We start from the raw sequence: 21,337 nt of genomic DNA, 5'->3' as shown, positions 1-21,337 counted from the left end.
GCGGGGGGAGCTCTCGGTCCCGTCCTCGAAGCAGGGGGTTCCCCTGGAGCAGCGCGAACACGAGGCCATAAAGCGCGGCGTTGGCCATCACTTTTATCACCGAGGGCTCCCGTTCGGGGCCAGGAGGGATCTGAGCGCAGACAGCGGAACTGTCGCCCCGCATGCCAGCAAGTAAAGCCCAAGCGGACGCCATTATCACACGCTGTTTCCAGTGTGTGTTTTCTATAATCTGGCATCATGAAAATCTGTTACCTGGTCCTAACTGCAGGTGTGGGCCCCCAAGGCCAGGCAGACAAGAGGAGTGACACGTGGGTTCGGTTTACACATTTATTATAGAAATCCCCTTCCAGTGTGGGTAGTGTCTTGGGCCCAGATCCATTGGTAGAAAAAGAAAAGTTTAACACCAGGTAAAGGAGGTAGGGGGACCCCCAGCTCCAGAAAGTCACAGATAGGTATCATAGAAAACACAGCTTGTGTAGATTTGTTTTAAAAAGTGGTGGGTGGAAAGCAAGCCAAGGAAGACGTGACGCAGCTTTTGGCCAGCGGTCACCTGAGGATTTTACTGGCATCGAGCGGATGCCAGGCTTCACCACCGCAGCATCCCAGGACATGACACACCCAGCCGCTCTGCCCCCGGGCCCCCCCCGGCACGGCCGGCTGCCTGACCGGGCTAGATAGCGCGGGGGCTGGGCCATCTCATCCTGCGGGTACAGGCAGCGGGCACAGACAGGCGGACAAGGACTGGGGCTCCCTCGGGTGCCCCTGGGGGTAGGAAAATGAACCGAAGCCCCCTACCCAGACTTCAGTCCTTCCAAATGTGGGCAGAGAGCCCACCTCCTCAAAAACTGGCCTGGTGGGGGGTGGCGGGGGGTCCTGTTCACACCAGAGTCTCCTGGCTGCCCCGAAAAGGGCCCTGAGACCCTATATGGTCCGTTTATTTTGGGGGGTGGGGTTTCCTGAATGGAACAGGCTGGGCGTGGGGACAGGAATGAACCCAACCAGGACGAGATCACAGTTTCCCTTTTATAAAACGTCTAGTGTTGGGGGAAGACAGTGAAGACCTAAATCACAAGTGTAAACAGAAATGGAGAAAGGGGCCCGGAGTCCCCGTTACACCATCGCCCCTCTTAAGCTGGCTGAGGGCCCCAGTTCCCAGCACAGTGTGAGAGGGGAAGCAGGGTGTCAGACACCTTTGTGGGTCCACGAGGAGCCAGGGGCCTTGGAAGATCAGGTCGGCACCCCCCAGAACTGACAGCAACCACACCCCAGGGTTCAGCGAGGTCAGCTGTGCGCTCCCCCAGACTAAAGTCGTGCCCAGGCCAACAAGGGGCGTATCAGAAGGGGTCAGACCAGCGTCCCCGGGGTCTGGGGGTCAGAACTGGAGGGCTGCTCCCCCTCTAGCGTCAGGTCACTTAAACGAGCGCTCAGCTCCGGGGGGTACAGGAAGTCCGCGTAGTATCTTTAGGAGGGGGAGCAGGAATCCGGACAGGGCAGCAAGACAGAGAAGAGAGGAAAAGACGGACAAGACACAGAAAGAGAGGAAAAGAGGCTCGTTAAAGAGGCGGAGGCAGGCACAGGACAGCACCTGTAGGCTCGCAAGCGTGGGGGCACGGCCAAAGGAAGAAGAGAAAGGCGAGGGCCCCGGGAGGCCCTTCCTCCCAGCACCCTGCTTTCAAGGCTCATTTTCAGCTGACATGCACTGTTTTGTTCAAATATTGGAATTCTTCTACAGCTTGGTAGACAACTGCCGCCGCTGCCAGGGCCCAAGACACCCCTCCATGAGACCCCATGGACTCATGCAGGTCAGGCAGGGCCCAGGACCCGGGCCGAGGCGGCGGCTAGTTCTCTCGCGGTCTGAGTCTTTAGCTACCGTGACTGGCTTGCCATCTGCCTCAAGAGACCCCTACCCGTCAGTAAAAGCCCCCCCCATACCTGCCGGAGACAGGGGGTGCCGTGAAACTCCTCGAGTGCGGGAGCGGCGCCTGGCTGGGGGCCCCGTACAGGGCCTGGCCCACCTCATAGCAGCGGGCATGGAGGAAGGGCGGGTGCTGCGGGCCCACGTGGGGGACCACAGGCCGCCGCTGCGGCCCGGCGGCCAGTCCCGAGTTGCGGATGTACCAGTCCCGCAGCCCCTCCAGGGCAAGGTTCTTGTGGCCGACGCGCTCCCCAGCCGGGGGGATACGGGTGGGCGGGGGCATCCACAGCAGAGGGTTCGGATGCACGTCCGGCCCCTCGGCGGCCTCCAGGGGCAGGCCGCACGGCTTGGTGCGGGTGGCACGGGCGTGGGGGTCCTTGCTGCGGAGGAGGGGGCTGCTGCCGTCAGCTGCATACACGGGTGGTGGGCCTGGGAGCACGGTGAGGAGCCCATCCCGGCGGGAGAGGGGTCCTGGGACCTCAGCTGCAGGCAGCAGCTCCCCCCAGCCTGGCCCACCGCCGCCGCCGCTGCGGGGCAGGCCCCGGTCCAGGGAATAGTCCAAGAGGAAGTCCCCGCACACGGGCGGGAGCCGGGGGGCCCCACGGGAGGCAGGGGCAGCTGAGCTAGGCCGGGCAGCCCGGGGAGGGTCTGGGGGGCCAGCTGTGCGGGAGGAGAAGGCAGGGGTTGGCTGGGGGCGCTCGTACAGCACCTCGCTGCTCTTGCAGACCGGGGGGCCAGCGGCAGGGGGAGCCAGAGGCGCAGGCGGGGAGCCAGCTCCCCCACCGGCCGCCCGGTCCACGAGCAGGGCCTCAGAGCTGTTGCTGCGACGGGTGCGGGCCGCGAAGAGGGAGGCGCGGTCGGAGGCAGGCTCTGCCCGGGGGAAGCCCATCTGGGAGTCCTGGCTGCCGGACCACTGGCGGGAGTGCAGGCCTTCGGGTCTGGGGACGCAGAGGTGGGGCTGACGGGAGTGGCCGGGCGCCCGCCGGACCCCACCTCTTCCTGAGCTCTCACTTGCGCATCTCCGGAAGGGCCCCAGGGTTAGAGACCTGGTGTATCAAGGGGTTAGGCGGGGCACACGGACAAGGCAGCGGAGGTTCTGTCCCACGCTCGGGGCAGAGGGACGGAAAACGAGGGGGGGGTTTGTTAGTGCCAAGGGAGATGTAAGCGTGTGCAGGGTTGGAGAGGAAGGACTGACAGAGGAGGGCCGGCAGAGGGCTCTTCCCAACGCCTGGGGCCCCCTGCCCTGCGGGGGTGTGTCTCACAGCTCCCCGCCCCCTCCACAGTGGGGTCCTAATCCCTGGGCCTGGAATCCAACTTCCTGAACTCTCTGTCCTCCCCCCACATCCCCCCGTGTGTCTGAACCACCCCGAACTATCAGCCACCGTTCACAGGATTTGAGTGCCAGAAGGAGAGGGACTTTGTTCTGCTCACAGCCTGGGAAAAGCAGGCGCTTAGCAAGTATTTGTTCAAGAAGTAGGAGGAGGGTGCAGCGGTTCAAAGCACGGACTCTAGAAGCAAACCAGCCTGGGTTCAAACACCAGGTCTTCGGTCTACTACCAAGTCACTTAACCGCTCTGTGCCTCAGGCTCCTCATCCATAAAATGGGAATAACGACAGCACCTACCTGGCGGGGATCTTAGGACAATTACAGGGGTCGATACCGTGCAGAACACGGCTTCCCAGCAGATGTTAGGCGCTCAGTACATGTTAACCAGAACTTACTATGCCCACAGCGTCCTTCAGAGGCAGATATTACGCCCATCTCACAGATGAGGAGCCAATATTCAGAGAAAGGAAGTGACTTGTGCCAAATATACCTTTCAAAGCCCAGCCTCTTACATCCCAACCCTTTGCTAATGCTCTCCTAGTCAGAACTAACAGTTCTTCTTCCAGTCCTCAAACCCACCCTCAGAGTCCCCTTACTTGCAAAGCTGGGGGCCAGCGCCCCGGGTGAGGACAGGGGTGGCAGGCACGCTTCGCCCCTCAAAACTGGAGGCACTCCTGGGCAGCGAGCGCGTCGGGCTAGACAGAGACGGGCAGGCCCAAGTTAGAGACCATACCCACCAGCAGGCCCTCCTGCCCGCCCAGGCTCAGGATCCCCCTCCCGGCTCCCGGGGAGGGGGGCGGTGGGGAGGGAAGGGGCTCAGCCTCACCTGGTGGGGCTGGCCACAGAGTTCCGCCGGCTCTTCAGATCCCCGTAAAGATCTGACGGGGGTGGTTTCCATGGGGTTCGCCGCTCAGGGCTGCCCCCAGATACGGCCCGCAGCTGATCCCAGGCCTTGGGTGGTGAGGGGCGCTCGGCCAGAGGGAAGCAGCCACGTGGCTCCTCTGGGAGGAAGGCGGAAAGTGGGGGAAAAGCCAATGAGGGGGGCCAGATGGGCTGCGGGCAGGGCTGTGGGCAGGGACGGGGGGGCCAGGCAGCGGCAGAGGGCGAGGCAGGAGCTAAGGCTCGAGGCTGGAACTGGGCATCATGAGCTGGGCAGCGAGAAGCAAGAAAGATGGGGGCCCCATGCGAGGACGGGGCATGGCTCAGGAGGGGTTACAGAGAGAGTGGCGGGGCTGAGCATCAAAGGATGGGTGGGTTTGGGGGACAGGAGTCCTCACCATTATCATGGCTGGCCCCAGACTCCGAGAGGGAGCTGCTCTCCGAGTGCAGAACTACGTCCTCTACAGGCGAGAAGGGGGAGACCCGGGCCTTTCAAGGCAAGGCCTGGGTGCCGTCCCCTTCCGCCCCCCCCGACGGTCTCCTCCCAGGCCCGTTCCTTCCCAAGAACCCACCTTTACCTGAATCCAAGACCACCCGTGGCTTGGCTCCTCGTTTTCCTGGGGCCACCTGGTCAAGTTCCCAGGGGCCCCACCCTTGCCACAGAGCCAGTTTGTCACGACCGCCCTTACGGTCGGGGCCCTCCAGTCCCGCCGGGCTCCCACTCGGCCCGGCCGTCTCCCCGCCCCGCCCCCGCCCCTCGGCCCACGCCCACGCTCCCCCTTCGCCGGGGCCGCGGCGGGGCGGGCGGCTCACCTTGGCTGAGCTGAGCGAGGCGCGTGCCCAGGCACATTCCCTGGGCGGCGACGACGGCCCCCGCGGCCAGGGCCAGGGGCTGTGGCGGGGGGAGCCCCGGGAGGCCGAGGCGGGCCCGGAGGTCCCCCAGCTGTTCTTCCAGCTCGTGCAGCCTCCGCAGCGCATCTGCCTGCACCTGGCGCCGGCGCCGGCGCTGCTCGCCGCTCAGCTCGGGGGCCAAGGCCAGGCGGCGGGCGGCGGCCGCGATCTGCTGCTGCACGGACACCTCGCGCTCCAGGGCCTCGAGAGCCAGCTCCTGCGGGGCGCGCCCGACGGGGCAGGACGGGACCACATGTGCGAGCCGGCCGGGCACAGGGACCCGGGGGCGGGGCCTGGCCTGGGGCGGAGCTCATTTGTTCCGCAGGTGGGGCCTGCCTCGGGTAGGGACTAGACACGTCCCTCTGCCTGAGGGTGAGAGGCTTAGAACGGGGCCCAGCACCCTCCCCCAGAGCCGGATCCCACCTCCCTCCAGCCGCTTCCTTGTCACCTTGGCCTCTCCCTGCCCTGGCCGCAACCCCAGCGCCGCCTCTGTACCTGTCCCTCCCCCACCTTGCTCCCCAAGCCCGTCTGTTCACCTCAGCAGGGCACAAGGAGCGGTGTGCTGGGTTGGGGTGCGATGCAGGGTAGGCTCGGGCTGCAGGGGGCCGCCGGCGGACCAGCTGGGGCCGTTCCCCAGGCTCCAGCGGGCACTCGGGGGGCAGCTGGCCGGTCAGCTCCTGGTGGGGGCCGGGGGCAGAGACTACCAAGCGTTAGCTGGGGGAATGGCGCAAAGCAGGAATGACAGCGGAAGCTCCGCAAATCCTACTAGCAGCTCAGTAATGCCCAGCACCCCACGCCTGCCGCTTCTCCTCCTCCCTCCCAGGTCGCCCCCCCACCCCCCGACAGGTGGCCCAAATCCCTGGGACCGTGGGTGTGGGAGGTCGGGAGACCTGCTTTGGAACCTGGAATTTCTTATTTCTCGTAAAGGCGACGCGGTCTATATGCTGCGTATCCTGTCACCCTCCCCTCAGGACCCAGGGCTGCATGCTGTGAACGGCGTTAGCGTTCCTGGCCGACTGTGTAGACGTTCACACCAAGAGGGGTAAGTCAAAACCGTAACTCACCCCTTGTCAGTTCAGGTCAGGTTTTACTGCCAGATTTTGGAAATAACTATTGTTTTGGAGGGTTTGGGGATTTCAAATTGCTGACAGGGAATTGGGGGCCTGCCCTGCCAGATTTTCCTGACTCTAAGACGTCGAAGTTGAGCTTTGAGGAGCTAGAGGGTGACAGGGAATGTACAGCTCAGACAGGTGGCTCAGCACTCGCCGCCCCCACCTGCCTGCCTAGGGGCCCTGGCTCCTCACCCCCGCCCACCAGACACTTAGGACCAGGCCCTCACCGCCTCCTGGAGACACACTTTGCGGAGCTCCTGAAGTTTCAGGCTCAGGGCCTCCTGCAGGGCTCGCTGCCGGTCGAGCAGTCCCCGCAAACGCTCTGACTTCACCTGGGGGGCAGCCTCTCCGAACAGGGCAGCTGGACACAGAGGGAGCAAAGTTCTGAGCAAAGATCAGCCAGGGAATCCTGGCGCAGCGTGGGGCCAAGGACCAACCCTTTCCAAGTAGGCAGGTTGACTGAGAGCAGGGGAAGAGGCAGAGCGGGGAACCAGCCACCCACCTGAGGCACTGAAGGTGGGAGAGCTGATCAGCTGACCTTTGACTTCCATCCTGGTGCCGTCGAGAGGCCGTGGCTGATCGCTGGACAGGGCCTGGCAGGGACGCACAGGAGCCATTAAGGAAGCACGTCCTGCGCCCCCCCAACCCCTGCCCCAACCCAACGTCCCACAGCCTAGCTGGGAGTAAGGGGTCCCCTGACCCCGCCCTCCTGATTGGCCTGCCCTCTCAGCCTCTGTGGCAGCGTCTGGCCCCACTGGGCCCTGGTACCTCGGCTCCCTTCCCATTGAGTGGAAGCACAGCACGTGGGGGAGCTGGGCGGACTTACGACGCCTCCTCAGAGGCCCATGGGCCGCAGTCAGGAGTCTTGCCTAGGGAGGGAGAATTAACGGTATAGATTGAACCAACTCTAACAACGGGGGGCCCTGATGAAGCACCTGGGTCTTGAACAGTCACCTTCCATGCCACACTGAATCTTCCAACCACCCTTTGAAGGCAGTTCTGTGATTATTGCCCCCATTTCCGAGATGAGGACAGTAAGGCACAGAAGGCCTGACCCTCCCCTGTGGAGCTGTTCCAACCTCACCAATTCCTCATAAGCTCCCGGCCCGGCAGGCCTCAGGGCCTTTGCCCAGGCTGCGGCTGCTGTCTGGAGTGCTCTTGCCATGCCTCACCTCTCCAGCCCCTGGTTCTCACTTACATGCTGGGGCTTACGTGTCACTTCCAGCGGTGGGCCCCCACCCGGGTCCCCTCACAACTGCTGTCCAGCAAGAGACTGTGCTTCCCTTGCACATTCTCGAGGACAAGAAACATACCTGTCCTGTTTTCATGGGATCTCTGGCACTCAGAACACTTCTGAGCGAGCAGTGAGCACTCAATGAATGGCTGTCGCATAAGTGAGAGAGCCAGGCTAGGGATCTAGCCCAGATCTGTGGGTCTCTACCTGTCCCGACTCCATCCTGCGGCCCCGGTGCCATAGGGAGAGTGTTCACTCGGCCCCAGGACCCCTCCAGCCCCTCTGCCCACCCCAGTCGGTCCCGGTCCCGTCCCGGGCAGAGGGGAGTCACCCCTGCTGGGATGGTGAGCAGCAAAGTCCACAGCTGCAGATAACAAGCCTCCTGCCTCCTACTTCCTTCTCTGCCCCCAGACACCCTGGCTGACCACAGAGCCTGCCTTGGCTGGCTGCCAGCCCTGCCCTTGTCCCCTCCTCTGGAGTTTGCTCCTTCCCTCCCACATCCTGCTTGGTCCCCAGCTGGGGAGCCAGGTGACATCACCTCCCACCACCTGGCCTGACCTGGGGCGGGCAGCAGGCAACTGGGAGGGCCTCATGAGGCCACAGAGGCCCCTGCCCCTCCTAATCCCCAGCTTGCCGTGGCAGCCAGGTGTGGAGAAGACCCAGGCAGCCAAGGAGGTGTGGGTTCGAGCCCCTTCCCCATCAACCCGTTGCGGGATGCGGCCAAGCTGCCAATATGGTGCCACCAGTCCTGCTACCGGCTCCCAGAAAACAGGGGTTCCCTGTCCTCAACCTCAGTGGCAGGGGTCAGTCCCCAAAGCCTTTTTGCACACCCAGGCAGCAACATGTGCTCTGCAGATGCCCACCCTCCAAGGCCTGACATTGCCCAGCACAGCAGGGTTTCCTTGAGGTCCCAGCTCAGCCTCTTGGGCCCCGAAGCTCCTGGAGCTCCTTCTTCTCCAGCCCCCCATTAAGCTTGAGGAACTCTCCCAGGGCTCCACCCCAACAGGAACTTCAACGCCTCGCTGATGGGCCCATTCACCAAGATTGGTCCCACATCCCACGCTGGGCTGCCTTGAGCCTTCCTTCCCTGGGAGCTCACGGCATCCTGGAAGTCAACACGGGGTCTAGACAGGAACCCCGACTCCACCCTGTCAGCCTGACCTCGGGGACATAGCTAGGGCCTGAGTCATGGGGTCACCGGGTAGGCTAGACACAGGGTCAACGCCCCACACCCTCACACCCAGCTCCCAAACCCCTGCCTCCGCTTGCCTGCCCTCTGCACCTTCGCCTTAGGGTCCAGAACTGCCCCATCCCCACCTGGAGATGGAGAGAAGGGGGATCCCAGCAGTCCCCTTCCCTAACTACCTCCCCCAGCCCCTGAGTCCTGTCGCGGGACGGGCCGCAGCAGGAGAGCTGCAGAGGGGACCCCCCCACACACCCAGAGGCGGGCCCAGCAGGTTTTTCAGGTCTGCCTTTCTGACAGCACAACCGAGAAAGAAATTCCTGGCTGTAATGACTGTTTACAACCTAGACGCCTCACCTGGGTGGCGCCCTACCACCCTCAGTGGGACCCCCCATTCCCCGATCTTGCCGCTATTGGGGCAAATACAAACTCCCAGTGCCCGGGACTGCCCCCCACTCTGGGCGAACAGATGGAGGCAGGCTGGTGTCCGCAAGCAGTTTCTCAACAGCCAGGTCCGGGCTTTCCCCAGGGGCGAGGCCCCAGGCTGCAGGAAGGCAGAGGCTACTCCCCAGGAGGAGGAAGGGGGGACCGTGGAGAAGGGGGACTCTGGCTTCTCTTCTACCCCATCCCTTCTTCTCGTTCATATCTGGCAAGGAATCGGCTTCATGCCAGGAGAGGAAATTGGACATTTTGGGCTTCGCTCCTCTGCTCAGGCCCTCCTCCTTCACTGCGCCCCTCGCACAGACCTGGCTTTCTCCCATGGGAAGCCGTAGTACACCCTACACCCTTCTCCCCCCACCCTGCCCCTGGGCCCCCTGTTCCCAGGTGCTCACCAACGCCAGAGAGGTGCTGTGGGGTGGCCTCAGGTACCTCAAAAAACAGCTGTCCCAGCCAGGCCCTGTTCCAGCTGGTGGTGGCAGCGAGCAGCGAGCACAGGGGCGGACGCCTAGGCCGCCTCCCACTAGGCAATAGCCCAGCCTACCTGGCCAGGGACTGGGCCGGCCCATACCTCTTAACCCTTGCCTGCCTGTCACCAGGGCTCAGGACACCCTTAGGGACAATCTCAGGGCCAGGACCCTTCAGGGTGTCCAGCATGGCCAAGAAAAGAGCCCAGACGTCCCCGCTCACCCCAGTCACCTAGTAGAGAACTAAGGAAGAAGGGCTAAGGGTTGTGGGAGTGGGGCTGCCTCCGGTCCTACCCAGGTGCCCACGAGACCCTGCCCACCCAAGGGTATTACCTGGGAGCTGGGGATGGAGTTCTGGGGACGTGTTAGGCACGCGGGTGTAAATCGGGTGTGTGTCTTTTGGCAGCAAGCATCACATGCCTGAGGCCCCTACCCTTCCCTCCCAGGACAAGGCACGGGTGGGAGAAGGTCTTGGGAGGACTGCCACCCTCACTGAGGTAACAGTTTCCCAAACTGGGGACAGAGGAGGTCAGCTTCTCCAAGGCAAGACCGGGGCTTCCAGACCCTACTACCTTCTGCACCTCCAGAGGAAATCATCCCAGCAAACTGACAAAACACGCATGTTTTCACCCCTCCTGGTCCCTACAAACCTGGGAGGATGACGCAGACCCAGCTCTTCATAGCCAGCTCATAGATGTGGAAGCTGGGGCTTGGAGAGGTGAAGAGGCCTGATTCTGATCACAGAGGCCTAAGAGCAGGTGGACTCAGAACTCGGGGGGCCGGGTCCTGGGCTGGAGGCGGACAGAGGCTACTCCTGCAAGGGAGGAGGAGCGGGGAGGGGGCTCATGCTTCTTCACTCCAGGCTGGCTCTGCCCCACTCCTCCCCCTTGGGCACTCCTGGCCAGAGTCAAGGAAATTGAGGGCTCTGGCCTGCCCCGGCACATACCACACATCCTGTGCTCCATTTGGGACCATCTGCTCTGTGACCTCAGGGCCCAAGCCCAACCCGGGCCCCTGCAGCAGCCCAAGCTGTGACGTGAAAGAGCAGAGTGAGGAAAGCTCCCTCCCCACTCAGCGGGGGGGCCAAGCGTGGAGGGGAGCCCTGTATCAGCAGTGCCCTGCCCCATATATGTCTATGCGTGCCACCAAGGCCTCCCGCCACCCTGCCCACCTCTCTTCCCGGGGGTGAGATTTCTAGCATGGGACACAAAGGCTCTTTTCACCCGCCGCCTTCTCCCCCCTTCACTGCCTAGGGCTGGTGAAGGCAGCGGCCATAAGGTGGGTGGCTGGGTGTCAATGGGGAGTGTCCCCTCAGCCGTGGCCTCTCCCGCCTCTTGTGGGACAGCAAGAATGCTGGGAAGAGGAACACTTATGAAACCAGAGCTGAGAGGGCCGAAGGCATCTCTGGCTGGCAATGTAGACTGAGTATCAAGGCTTGGCTTTCCTCATCTGTAAAATGGGTAAACAGCGGTTACAGGGCCGACAGAGGCCACAGTCGCTTTGGAAGGCATTTCAAAGTACAAGGAAACTCACACCACGTCATTAATGACGGGCAATAACAACAATAGTAAGCCCGTGCAGAGGTGGGCTGGGGCAGGAGTAAGGAGGGGAGAGCAGGGCCAAGCAGACAGGTGGGGCAGAATCACCCGCACACGTCGTCGGCCTGCAAGATGGCCAACCTCTAGGCCCCACCCCAGCTGGGCCCTGAGCCCCACACGGCCTCCTGTAGGGGTAGCCAGCCGCGGCTCTGGGATCCAACCCCGCCCTGCCACTGACGGCTGCCCCGACAAGTCACTTATCCTCTCTTTGCCTTAGCGTCTTCATCTGTAAAATGGGGGTGATGACAACAGGATGTACTTCACAGGACTGTTGCGAGCATGACGTGAGTTATGACACTCACAGCGTGCCTAGCACGGTCACTGGCCCTTGGTAACTGCTGGATAGGTATTGGCTGTCATAATGACAACATTCCTCCCAATCCAAACTCAGGAATCAAGTGTGTGTGTGTATTTTTTTTTTTTTTTTGAGACAGAGCTGGTATCCTTCAGCTTCACCTGATAAATCTGAAACAGAGCTGTTTTCTAGCCAATAAACTTGTCCCAACTCTCACTATTCAAAATCAGGAACTAAATGTGTTCAGATGCACTGCTGAGACAGAGCTGGTGTCCTTCAGCCTCCGAAGCCTCCCTCCTCGCCACAGACACCGAACCCTCCCTAACTATCAAACCAGACGTATTCGAAACAGAGCTGTTTTCCATAATTATCAGACCTCTCGCTACTCAACATCAAAAATGCAGGAACCAAACCTATTCAGATAAATTCTCCAAACACTCACTATCCACATACAGGAACTGAATGGATCTGGATACACCTTTGAGATAGAACTGGTGTCCCGTACTCTCTGAGCTTTCCTTACTCACCAGGCAAAATGCAGGAACCAAATACATTCACACAACACAGTCCTCTTACTATCCCAACTCCTGCCGCTGGAGCTCAGGGAAATGAATTGATTTGAATATATTTTTTAGCTGGAGCAGTTATCCCTCATTATCTGAACCCTCCCCACTCACTATGTAAAACGCAAAAGCAAAAAACCCTTCAGATAACTTGGTATCTTTCACTGCCTGAATTATCCGAGCTCTCCCTCTCAGAAGTCAGGTGCCAAACAGACATTGGGACAAGGAAGAACGCTTGTGTTGTTATTAATAGGTTTGGATAGTGGCACCTGGGTGGCTCAGTCGGTTAAGCATCTGACTCTGATCTCAGCTCAGGTCTTGATCTCAGGGTCATGAGTTCAAGCCCTGAGTTGGGCTCCACGCTGGGCGTGGAGCCTACTTAAAAAAAAAAAAAAAGGTTTGGATAAATGTTTCAGATAAGAGATGGGTCTAGTGGGGCGCCTGGGCGGCTCAGTCGTTAAGCGTCTGCCTTCGGCTCGGGTCCTGATCCCAGGGTCCTGGAATCGAGCCCCGCATCGGGCTCCCTGCTCCGCGGAGAGCCCGCTTCTCCCTCTCCCACTCCCCCTGCTTGTGTTCCCTCTCTCGCTGTGTCTCTCTCTGTCAAATAAATAAATAAAATCTTAAAAAATAAATTAAATAAAAAAAAGAGATGGGTCTAGTATCTCGTTATTTGAGCTCTCATTACTCTCTATGACAAATGCAGGAACAAAACACAACTGAATAACACGTTACCTTCTCGCTATCCAAATTCTCCCTGCCTGTCCTCAGAATCAAGGAGATTCAGTGACAGAACCCTGTATTGTTCTTGCTGTTATTGTCACTACTGGATAGGACTGATTCTAACACCCAGTGACACACACACACCCCCTCCACACACACACAAACACAAACACACCTGCCCCCCAGAGGTGGGATGGACTTAGCACCGAAATTTGTACTGCTTACAGCTGAGAGAAGGGGGATAGAACCCCCCCCACCCCCATCCCACCCCTACCAAGCCCTGAAGCCTCTGGCCTGGAATGGACTTTTTCAGGCCAGGAAAGCAGAAATCATGCACACCCAGGATCAGGACTAGGAGATGGGGGTAACATGACACGGAAGAGTCACACATACTCCTGAGTCCCCCACCCCTACATGTTTGCTCACCACACCCCCCACCTCGACATGGGGCAGCCCCCAACCTAGCCAGGCTGGAAACATGATCCAGACCTCACAGACTCCCAGAGATTCACTGAATAATTTAGGGTGTTCTTTCACACTTGGGGAGGGTGGGGGATGTAGGAACAGTTCCATGCCCTCCTGGGGCAGGGAGACAAATGCAAGCTCTGCGCGAGATCACTGGGTGGAGGTGAAGGACATCACATACGAAAACCCCTTTAGCCATATAGGGCCCACAAGGCTGTTTGCTCTTGTTCGTGCTAAGAGAAGCATTTGGGATGAACTTGAGATCATGGGAACAGTGGAACCTCCAAGTTCAGGGGCAGGGTATAACAGGACCCCAGTTCTTCTGGGCTGAGAGGAGACGGAAAGTGGGTGTTAGGAAAAGGGAGATCTGAACAGGGTGGAGGGGCGTGGTAAGGAGTAGAACGAGGGCCTGAGGTTGGGAAGGGATGAAGGAAGATAACAAGAAGGAGTGTAGGGGGCAAGACAGAATCAGTGTGATCACAGGATGGAGGCAAGGACACCAGCCAGGGGATGGGATAGAGTGAGGTTCCGGACAAGGGTCAGAGAAAAGTAGGGCGCAGCAAGGAACAAAAGAGCAGGGCAGGGTCAGTATAGAACAGTAGTCAGAAGACATGATGAGGGACAGGCCAAGACGGTGGTCAAGGAAGGGGAGAGGGAAAAGGGCAGGTTCAGGATGGAGGTAAGGAACAGGAAAAGACTGGGACAGAATAAGGATATGAATGAGGACAGTGATGGGACAAGAGAAGACGGGAAAACAGCACAGGGCTAGGGGCAGGGACAGGGCAGGAAACAGAGGGATGGTCTAAAGGGGGTGGGCCAGGATGGAGATGGGGAGTCAGGAGGGGACCAGGAGGATAGCACAGGATGGGGAGAAAGTTTAGAAATCAGAGGTCAGGAATCAGGACAGACCTGGATCAGACTGCAGTCAGGGGGACAGGACATGACTGGAAGGGGTTCAGGGGCTGGACAAGAGTTTAGGGAACAGACAGGTCAAGCATCAAGCCAGAAACTGGGATGATCAGGACAAGGCAAGATGAGCCTCAGAGATGGAACAGGGTCAGGCCAAGGATCCCGAGAACAGAACTGGGTGGGGTTTGGGGTCAGGACTGGGTTTAAGGGAACAAAACAGGGATTGAGGATCACGCTAGGCCAGAATCTGGTTAGGTCGGGGGTCAGATCGGAGGTCCGGGGGCCAAGACTGGCCAGAGCTCGAGGTTAAAAAAAGATGTAGTCAGGTCAGGTAGGGGTCGGGAGCGAGACCACAGGGTCAGAGGTCGCGGGTGCGCGCGCAGGTACATCCCCTGTTGGCGTTTCCGGGCCCTCACCCCGCCCTGTCTCCTCCCTTCTTCTCCCGGCGGGCGTTACTCACCGAGGGTCCTCGTCCCGCGACGTAGGCGGGGTCGCTGCGGGCCAGGAGGGGTGGTGGGTGCGCCCCTCCCTCGCCGCCCCCCGCTCGTCCCCGGCCTCGCGCCTACTCCCCTTCCGCGCCCTGCCCGTGGGCCGCGTTCGGCCGCGCGACTGTTAGCTGTGGGGGCCAGACGGGGCGGGGGGCGCGGGGAGGGTGGGAGAGGCGCGCCGGCTCGGCCGCGGCCGGTGGACCCCGGCCCCCCCACCCTCACCTCGGGTCCGTCCGCTCCCGGCGGCACCGACACAGCCGCCGCTGAGCGCGAGCCTGGGGGGAGGTGGGGGGACGAGGGGCGGGGCGCGAGACCACAGCAGCGGCGGAGACCTAGTGCGCAGGCGCCGGTTTGGATCTTCGATTTTCCTGCCCTCGGAGCGCCAGGAGCTAACCAGCTGGGAGCGCGTGCGCACACGCTTTCTCGAGGGCGGCGGAGCTCTCCCCTACCGAGGCCACGCCCCCTCAGCGATCAGGCTGGCGCCCCTCACCCCGAGTCACCCCCCAACGGACCCCCAAGCAGTACCCCAAACTGCCTTCTATCAGCGACCACCACACCTCTGAACTCTACTCTAAACTTCTGTATCTCCAAAGCACCCTCCATCATCCCCCCAACTACCTTCCCAAACTATTGTCCATTGATCCCAAGCAATACCCCCAATCCACCCTCCGTGGGCTCCCAAACTGCAGCAGGAAACTACCCTTCATACCCCCAAACTCGTTCCCCTAAACCATCTGCAATCAGCCCTGAAACCATCAATCTCCAAAGAACACTTCCAAGTCACTCTCCCATCTACCCCAGTATGCACCGAAAACACCCCCACGGACCACAAATCGCTCTCCATGTACCCTCCTAACCATACTCTGCAGCCCAAAACTATGCCTCCAAAGCACTCTTCAATGACCACTATACCCAACCTTGTCTTTTTTTTTTTTTTTAAGATTTTATTTATTTATTTGACAGAGAGAAACACAGCAAGAGAGGGAACACAAGCAGGGGGAGTGGGAGAGGGAGAGGGAGAAGCAGGCTCCCCGCTGAGCAGAGAGCCCGACTCACGACTGGATCCCAGGGCCCTGGGATCTTGACCCGAGCAGAAGGCAGATGCTTAAGGACTGAGCCACCCAGGCGCCCCTATACCCAACCTTGTCTTAAATCACATGCAACTATACCCACAAAACATCTTCCAATTTTTTCCATACCACCCAAACCAGCCCCCAAAAACTCCCAACTGCACCCTAAACTGCCCTATAATAGTCCCCAATGTTATCTGTAAGCATTCCCCATTTACATTCCCAGTCTCCCAACTACACCTACAAACCACCCTCCAGTGACCCACCAAACCCCTTCAAGTCTTCCCTTTGATGGTTCCAACAGTACCCAAGCACTTTCCCATGGCTCCTAATTATACCCTCAAACTGTCTTTTTTTAAAAGATTTTATTTAGGGCGCCTGGGTGGCTCCGTCCTTAAGCATCTGCCTTCGGCTCAGGTCAGGATCCCAGGGTCCTGGGATCGAGCCCCACATCGGGCTCCCTGCTCAGCGGGAAGCCTGCTTCTCCCTCTCCCACTCCTGCTGCTTGTGTTCCCTCTCTCGCCGTCTCTCTCTCTGTCAAAAAAATATATTTTATTTATTTATTTGAGAGAGAGAGAGAACACAAGCAGGGGCAGAGGCAGAGGGAGAGAGAAGCAGGCTCCCCGCTGAGCGCCCCCCCCCCCAGTGCAGGGCTCTATCCCCGGACCCGGCCAAGATCACGACCTGAGCCGAAGGCAGATGCTTAACCGACTGAGCCACCCAGGCACCCCTCAAACTGCCTCTGATAACCTCCGAGCATCATCCCTCCAACAATCACCAAATCTACCCCAAGCCATCTTCATTAGCTTCCTGTGGGGGCTGTGATGAATTTCCACAAACTTGGTGGCTTATTACATAAGAAATGTATTGTCTCACAGTTCTGGGGGCCAGAAGACCACAATCAAGGCGCCAGCAGGGCCATACTCCCTCCAGAGGCTCTAGGGGAGAATGTTTGTCACCTCTTCCTACACTGGCGACTGTCAGCATTCCTTGGCTTGTAGCCACATCACTACAGTCTCTGCTTTGGTCACAATTGCCCATCCTGTCTGTGAAACCTGCCTCTGCTTCCCTCTTATAAGGACATTTGTTATTACAATTAGGGTCCCCGTGATAATGCAGGATAATCTCCCCATCTCAAAATCCTTACCTGAATCACAACAGCAAACTGCAAAGTCCTTTTTCTTTTTCTTTTCTTTCTTTTTTTTTTTTTTGTCATCTAAGGTACACTCACGTGTTCCAGGAATTAGGATGTGCATATCTTTTGGGGGGCATCATTCACCCTACAACAGTATACCATTTGGCCCCCAAAGATACACATCTACCCCACATGCAAAATACATGTACCTCATCCCAATACCCCCAAAAAGTTTTATCCATTACAGCATCAACTCAACTTCAAAATCTCATGTTAGTATCATCAGCTCAAAGGTTCCAAATTTCATCATCTAAGTCAGGTATACGTGAAACTCTGGGTATGATCCAACCTGAGGCAAAATTCCTCTCCATCGCCCAACCTGTGAAACTCGAAAACAAATTATCTGTTCCCAAAACACAGTGGTGGGACAGACATAAGATAGGAGTTATAGGCATTCCTATTCCAAAAGGGAAAAAATGGAAGGAAAAAAGGTGTCACTAGTCCCAAGTAATTTTGAAATCCAGCAGAACATGTTCCATTAGGTTTCAAGGGCTGGGAATAATCCATGGTGGCTTGAGGCTCCACCTCTGGGCCCACAGCTCTGCCCTCAGAATCATTAATCCTTTCTTTTGAAGGGTAGCACATGTTTGCTGCTGAGTAGTTTTAGCCCTGTGTCCTTCCAGTAGAATGTTGGGAGTCCAACATCCTTCCTTCATTTCATCCTATCTCCATTTCTTGCAAGCCAACTGGGCAGTGTTTCTGGCAGCATAACATTCATTCTCAAAATATTTGTGGGTCTTCCATGGAAGTCACAAGGATCCGCACCATTAGACAAGAGGGTCCTCCACAGATCTTTCATGGATGATTCCATCCCCGTTCCTGACTTCTGCTGAAATGGTTGAGAGGATCCATGAATCACATATCTAATCTCTTTAGTACTAGCAAAAGGCTGTCCAGCCACACCTTTGGCTCTCTTTCCAGAGCATACTTTCCTGACAGTAAATCTAAATTCTGTGTCTTCTGCAATCTGGACAGCTGGAGAATTTTCCAGATCCCCAAATCCTGGATCCATTTTGCTTAGCAGTTCTTCTCTCAATTTATCTCTTTCCTTCCACATGTTACTAAAAGCAACAGGAAGAATCCAAGCAGTACCTCCAACACATTCCTTGGAAATCTCCTCAGCTAAATATCCAAGTCCATCACTTACAAGCTCTGCTTTTCACACAACTGTAGGACACAATTCAACTAAGTTTTCTGCTTCTATATACATAGTAAGGATTGGGGTGCCTGGATGGCTCAGTCAGTTGGACATCTGACTCTTAATTTTGGTTCAGGTCATGATCTCGGGGTCATGAGATCGAGCCCCGCATCAGGCTCTGCACTCAGTGCAGAGTCGGCTTAAGATTCTCTCTCTCCTTCTCCCTCTGCCCCTCCCCTCCACGTGCACACACTCTCTCTCTATCTTTAAAATAAAGATATTTTATTATCTTTATTTATATATTTATATATACATATATAAATTATATATTTATTATTCTTATAAATCAATCTTTAAAAAAAGAGGAAGAGACACCAGGAGTGTATGTGAACAAAGGAAAGGCCATGTGAGGACACAACAAGAAGCAACTATCTGCAAGTGAGGCAGATAGTCCTCATCAGAAATGAATCCAGGGGCGCCTGGGTGGCTCAGTCATTGAGCGTCTGCCTTCGGCTCAGGTCATGATCCCAGGGTCCTGAGATCAAGCCCCGCATCGGGCTCCCTGCTCAGCGGGAAGCCTGCCTCTCCCTCTCCCACTCCCCCTGCTTGTGTTCCCTCTCTCGCTGTCTCTCTCTCTCAGTCAAAATAAATAAGTGAAATCTTAAAAAAGAAAGGAAGGAAGGAAGGAAGGAAGGAAGAAAAGAAAGAAAGAAAGAAAGAAAGAAAGAAAGAAAGAAAGAAAGAAAGAAAGAAAGGAAGGAAGGAAGAAATGAATCCAGATGACACCTTGGTCTTGGACTTCTGGCCTCCTGAACATTGAGAAAATAAATTTCTGTTGTTTAATGTGCCCAGTCTGTGGTATTCTGACAGCCCAAGTAGACTAGGACAAAGCAGCAATCCTGCATCCAAGTACCAAAATCTGTATTCGTTTCCTGTGGTTGCTGTAACTAATGACAACACACTTGATGGCTTAAAATATAAGAAATGTATTCTTTCACAGTTCTGGGGGCCCAAAGCCCAAAATCAGTTTCACTAGGCCCAAATCAAGGTGTCAGAAGAGCTGTAATCTCTCTGCAGACTCTAGAGGGGAATCTTTTTGTTGCCTCTTCCTGCTTCTGGTGGCTGCCTGCATTCCGTGGCTTGTGGCCACATCACTACGATCTCTGCCTCAGTGGTTGCATTGCCTTCTCCTTTTCTTTTTCTTTTATTTTTTTAAAAGATTTTATTTATTTATTCAACAGATAGATAGAGAGCACAAGTAGGCAGAGGCAGGCAGAGGGAGAGGGAGAAGCAGGTTCTCCACTGAGCAGGGAGCCGGACGTGGGGCTCGATCCCAGGACCCAGGGATCATGACCTGAGTCGAAGGCAGCCGCTTAACTGATTGAGCCACCCAGGTGCTCCTTCTTTTTCTTTTAAGATTTTATTTATTTATTTGAGAGAGAGCATAAGCGGGTGTTGGGGGGAAAGGGACAGAGGGAGAGGGAGAAGCAGGCTTCCCACTGAGCAAGGAGCCCGATGCGAGGCTCGATCCCAGAACCCTGGGATCATGACCTAAGCCGAAGGCAAACACTTCACCAACTGAGCCACCCAGGTGCCCCTGCCTTCTCCTTTTCTGTCAAAGCTGCCTCTGCCTTCCTCTTATAAGGACACTTGAGATTACAATCAGGTTCCATTCAGATAATCCAGGATAATCTCCCCATCTCAAAATCTGTAATTAAATCACATCTGCAACGCATTCTTGGCCACATCAGGTAACATTCACAGGTACCAGGGATTAGGACATGGACATCTTTTGGGGGGCCATTAGTCAGCTGACCACACCATCCTATGACAGTGAACAGCTCTGTCTTTAATAACTTTACAGAAGACCAGACTCTGTCTCTAATCACTCATTATCTTCCCATGGTCCCTTCCAACCCCCCCAATGGTATTCACCATTTACCCTCCGGTGGCTCCTGCCTGCACGCTTAAACTGCTTCTAGCGGCCCCATTCCTCCTGAAGACCTTCACGTGATCCTCCAGCTGTGTGCAAACAGATCCCAACCTTGTCCCAAGCCGCCTTTGATCTCCACTCACATCTATCTCTAAACATCCCTAACTTCACCATCTGATTGCCCTCTCTTCGCCCTCCATATTTCCTGTTAATCCCACTCCACAGTTGCCTTGCAATGAGACCCCAGATGCACCAGAGACAGAGAGAGAGAGAGAGAACAGTGTTGAAAAAGTTGTGAAGATGTGAGCAAGAGATTAAGAGAGAGACTGAGAGGGATGAAGAATGGGTTTATTGTGCAGGGTATGTGATGGGGAAGCTCTTGTCATGGACATATATGGGATGTGTGTATGAAGCTGGTGTTTGCAGAACTGGAGTGTGTGACAGGATAATTAACCTGTGGGTCTAATGCTGTAGATTTTTACAGACTATGGTTTTATATTTCCATGTAGTCAAGCTGGAGAGACAGTGCAGCAGGGTGGTAAAGAATGATGCCTGGGTTCTAATTCCAGGTTTTATAAACTGGGGTGACCTAGGGCAAATGACTTAACCTAGCTGTACCCTGGTTTCCTGATCTAGAAGTTGGGATAATAAATGGAACCCTACTGCTGTGAGGTTCTGTTGTAAGGATTAAAACGAATTAATGCAGATAAAGTACCAAGAACGACCACTTAATGTTGCTTATTGCTACTTTTTAAATATCTTTTGCCTTGGGGTGCCTGGGTGGCTCAGTCGGTTAAGTTTCTGCCTTCGGCTCAGGTTACGAGCCCAGGGTCCTGGGATCCAGCCCCGCCTGGGGAGCCTGCTTCTCCCTCTCCCTCTGCTGCTCCCCCTGATCTCTCTCTCTCTCTCAAATTAATTAATAAATAAAATCTTAAAAAATATATCTTTTGGGGGCGCCTGGGTGGCTCAGATGGTTAAGCGTCTGCCTTCGGCTCAGGTCATGATCCCAGGGTCCTGGGATCGAGCCCCACATCGGGCTCCTGGCTCAGCGGGGAGCCTGCTTCTCCCTCTCCCTCTGCCTCTCTCCCGGCTCATGCTCTCTTTCTCTCTCTCTCTCTCTATCTCTGTGTCTCAAACAAATAAATAAAATCTTTTAAAAAAATATCTTTTGCCTTTTGTATCTTGTTTAAGAAGGCCTTCTTTTTTGCCAAATTTTTAAACACACTCTCCAAAAATATTTTGTTCTGGGCACCTGGGTAGCTCAGTCGTTGAGCGTCTGGCTTCAGCTCAGGTCGTGATCCCAGGGTCCTGGGATCGAGTCCCACATCAGGCTCCCTGCTCAGCGGGAAGCCTGCTTCTCCCTCTCCCACTCCCCCTGCTTGTATTCCCTCTCTCTCTGTCAAATAAATAAATAAAACCTTTAAAAAAATTTTTTTGTTCTGATGGGTTTTTTTTTTAAGATTTTATTTATTTATTTGAGAGAGAGAGAAAAAAAAACACGATCAGGGGGAGGGGCA

General features: G+C 56.6%; 1 protein-coding gene across 7 annotated transcripts; it reads right to left on the bottom strand.

Annotated features, from left to right (window-relative positions):
- Positions 1-205: 205 nt before the first annotated feature.
- Positions 206-14,613, bottom strand: CCDC120 (coiled-coil domain containing 120). 7 transcript variants are annotated; one of them, XM_032426742.1, is made up of 13 exons: positions 14,457-14,613; positions 10,393-10,475; positions 10,097-10,260; positions 6,893-6,993; positions 6,627-6,717; positions 6,352-6,485; positions 5,549-5,689; positions 4,935-5,229; positions 4,520-4,582; positions 4,069-4,243; positions 3,839-3,937; positions 1,933-2,853; positions 206-1,459 (listed from the first exon to the last, which is right to left on the bottom strand). In XM_032426742.1, the coding sequence occupies exons 5-13, from the start codon at positions 6,673-6,675 to the stop codon at positions 1,345-1,347; spliced, it is 1,992 nt and encodes a 663-aa protein (XP_032282633.1). In that variant the 5' UTR covers positions 6,676-6,717; positions 6,893-6,993; positions 10,097-10,260; positions 10,393-10,475; positions 14,457-14,613; the 3' UTR covers positions 206-1,344. The 7 variants fall into 7 exon arrangements, with proteins under 7 accessions (XP_032282633.1, XP_032282632.1, XP_032282638.1 ...); XM_032426741.1 differs by lacking the exon at positions 10,393-10,475; XM_032426747.1 differs by lacking the exon at positions 10,393-10,475 and having other exon boundaries at positions 6,663-6,717.
- Positions 14,614-21,337: the final 6,724 nt, after the last annotated feature.

Source organism: Phoca vitulina, unplaced genomic scaffold (genome assembly GCF_004348235.1).
Source record: "Phoca vitulina isolate PV1807 unplaced genomic scaffold, GSC_HSeal_1.0 scaffold35, whole genome shotgun sequence".
NCBI lineage: Eukaryota > Metazoa > Chordata > Mammalia > Carnivora > Phocidae > Phoca > Phoca vitulina.
The sequence above is the reverse complement of the archived record's forward strand: the minus strand, read 5'-3'. Positions and strand labels throughout refer to the sequence as shown.

Bases quoted from the DNA above. Each gene is read 5' to 3' on its own strand.
- CCDC120 (XM_032426742.1), bottom strand. From the start codon at position 6,675: ATGGAAGTCAAAGGTCAGCTGATCAGCTCTCCCACCTTCAGTGCCTCA. The intron at 4,583-4,934 runs GTGAGCCGCCCG...TCTCGCCTGTAG, and splicing joins CCTCGCTCAGCTCAGCCAAG to AGGACGTAGTTCTGCACTCG. The intron at 2,854-3,838 runs GTAAGGGGACTC...CTGCGTCCCCAG, and splicing joins GCTGGCCCCCAGCTTTGCAA to ACCCGAAGGCCTGCACTCCC.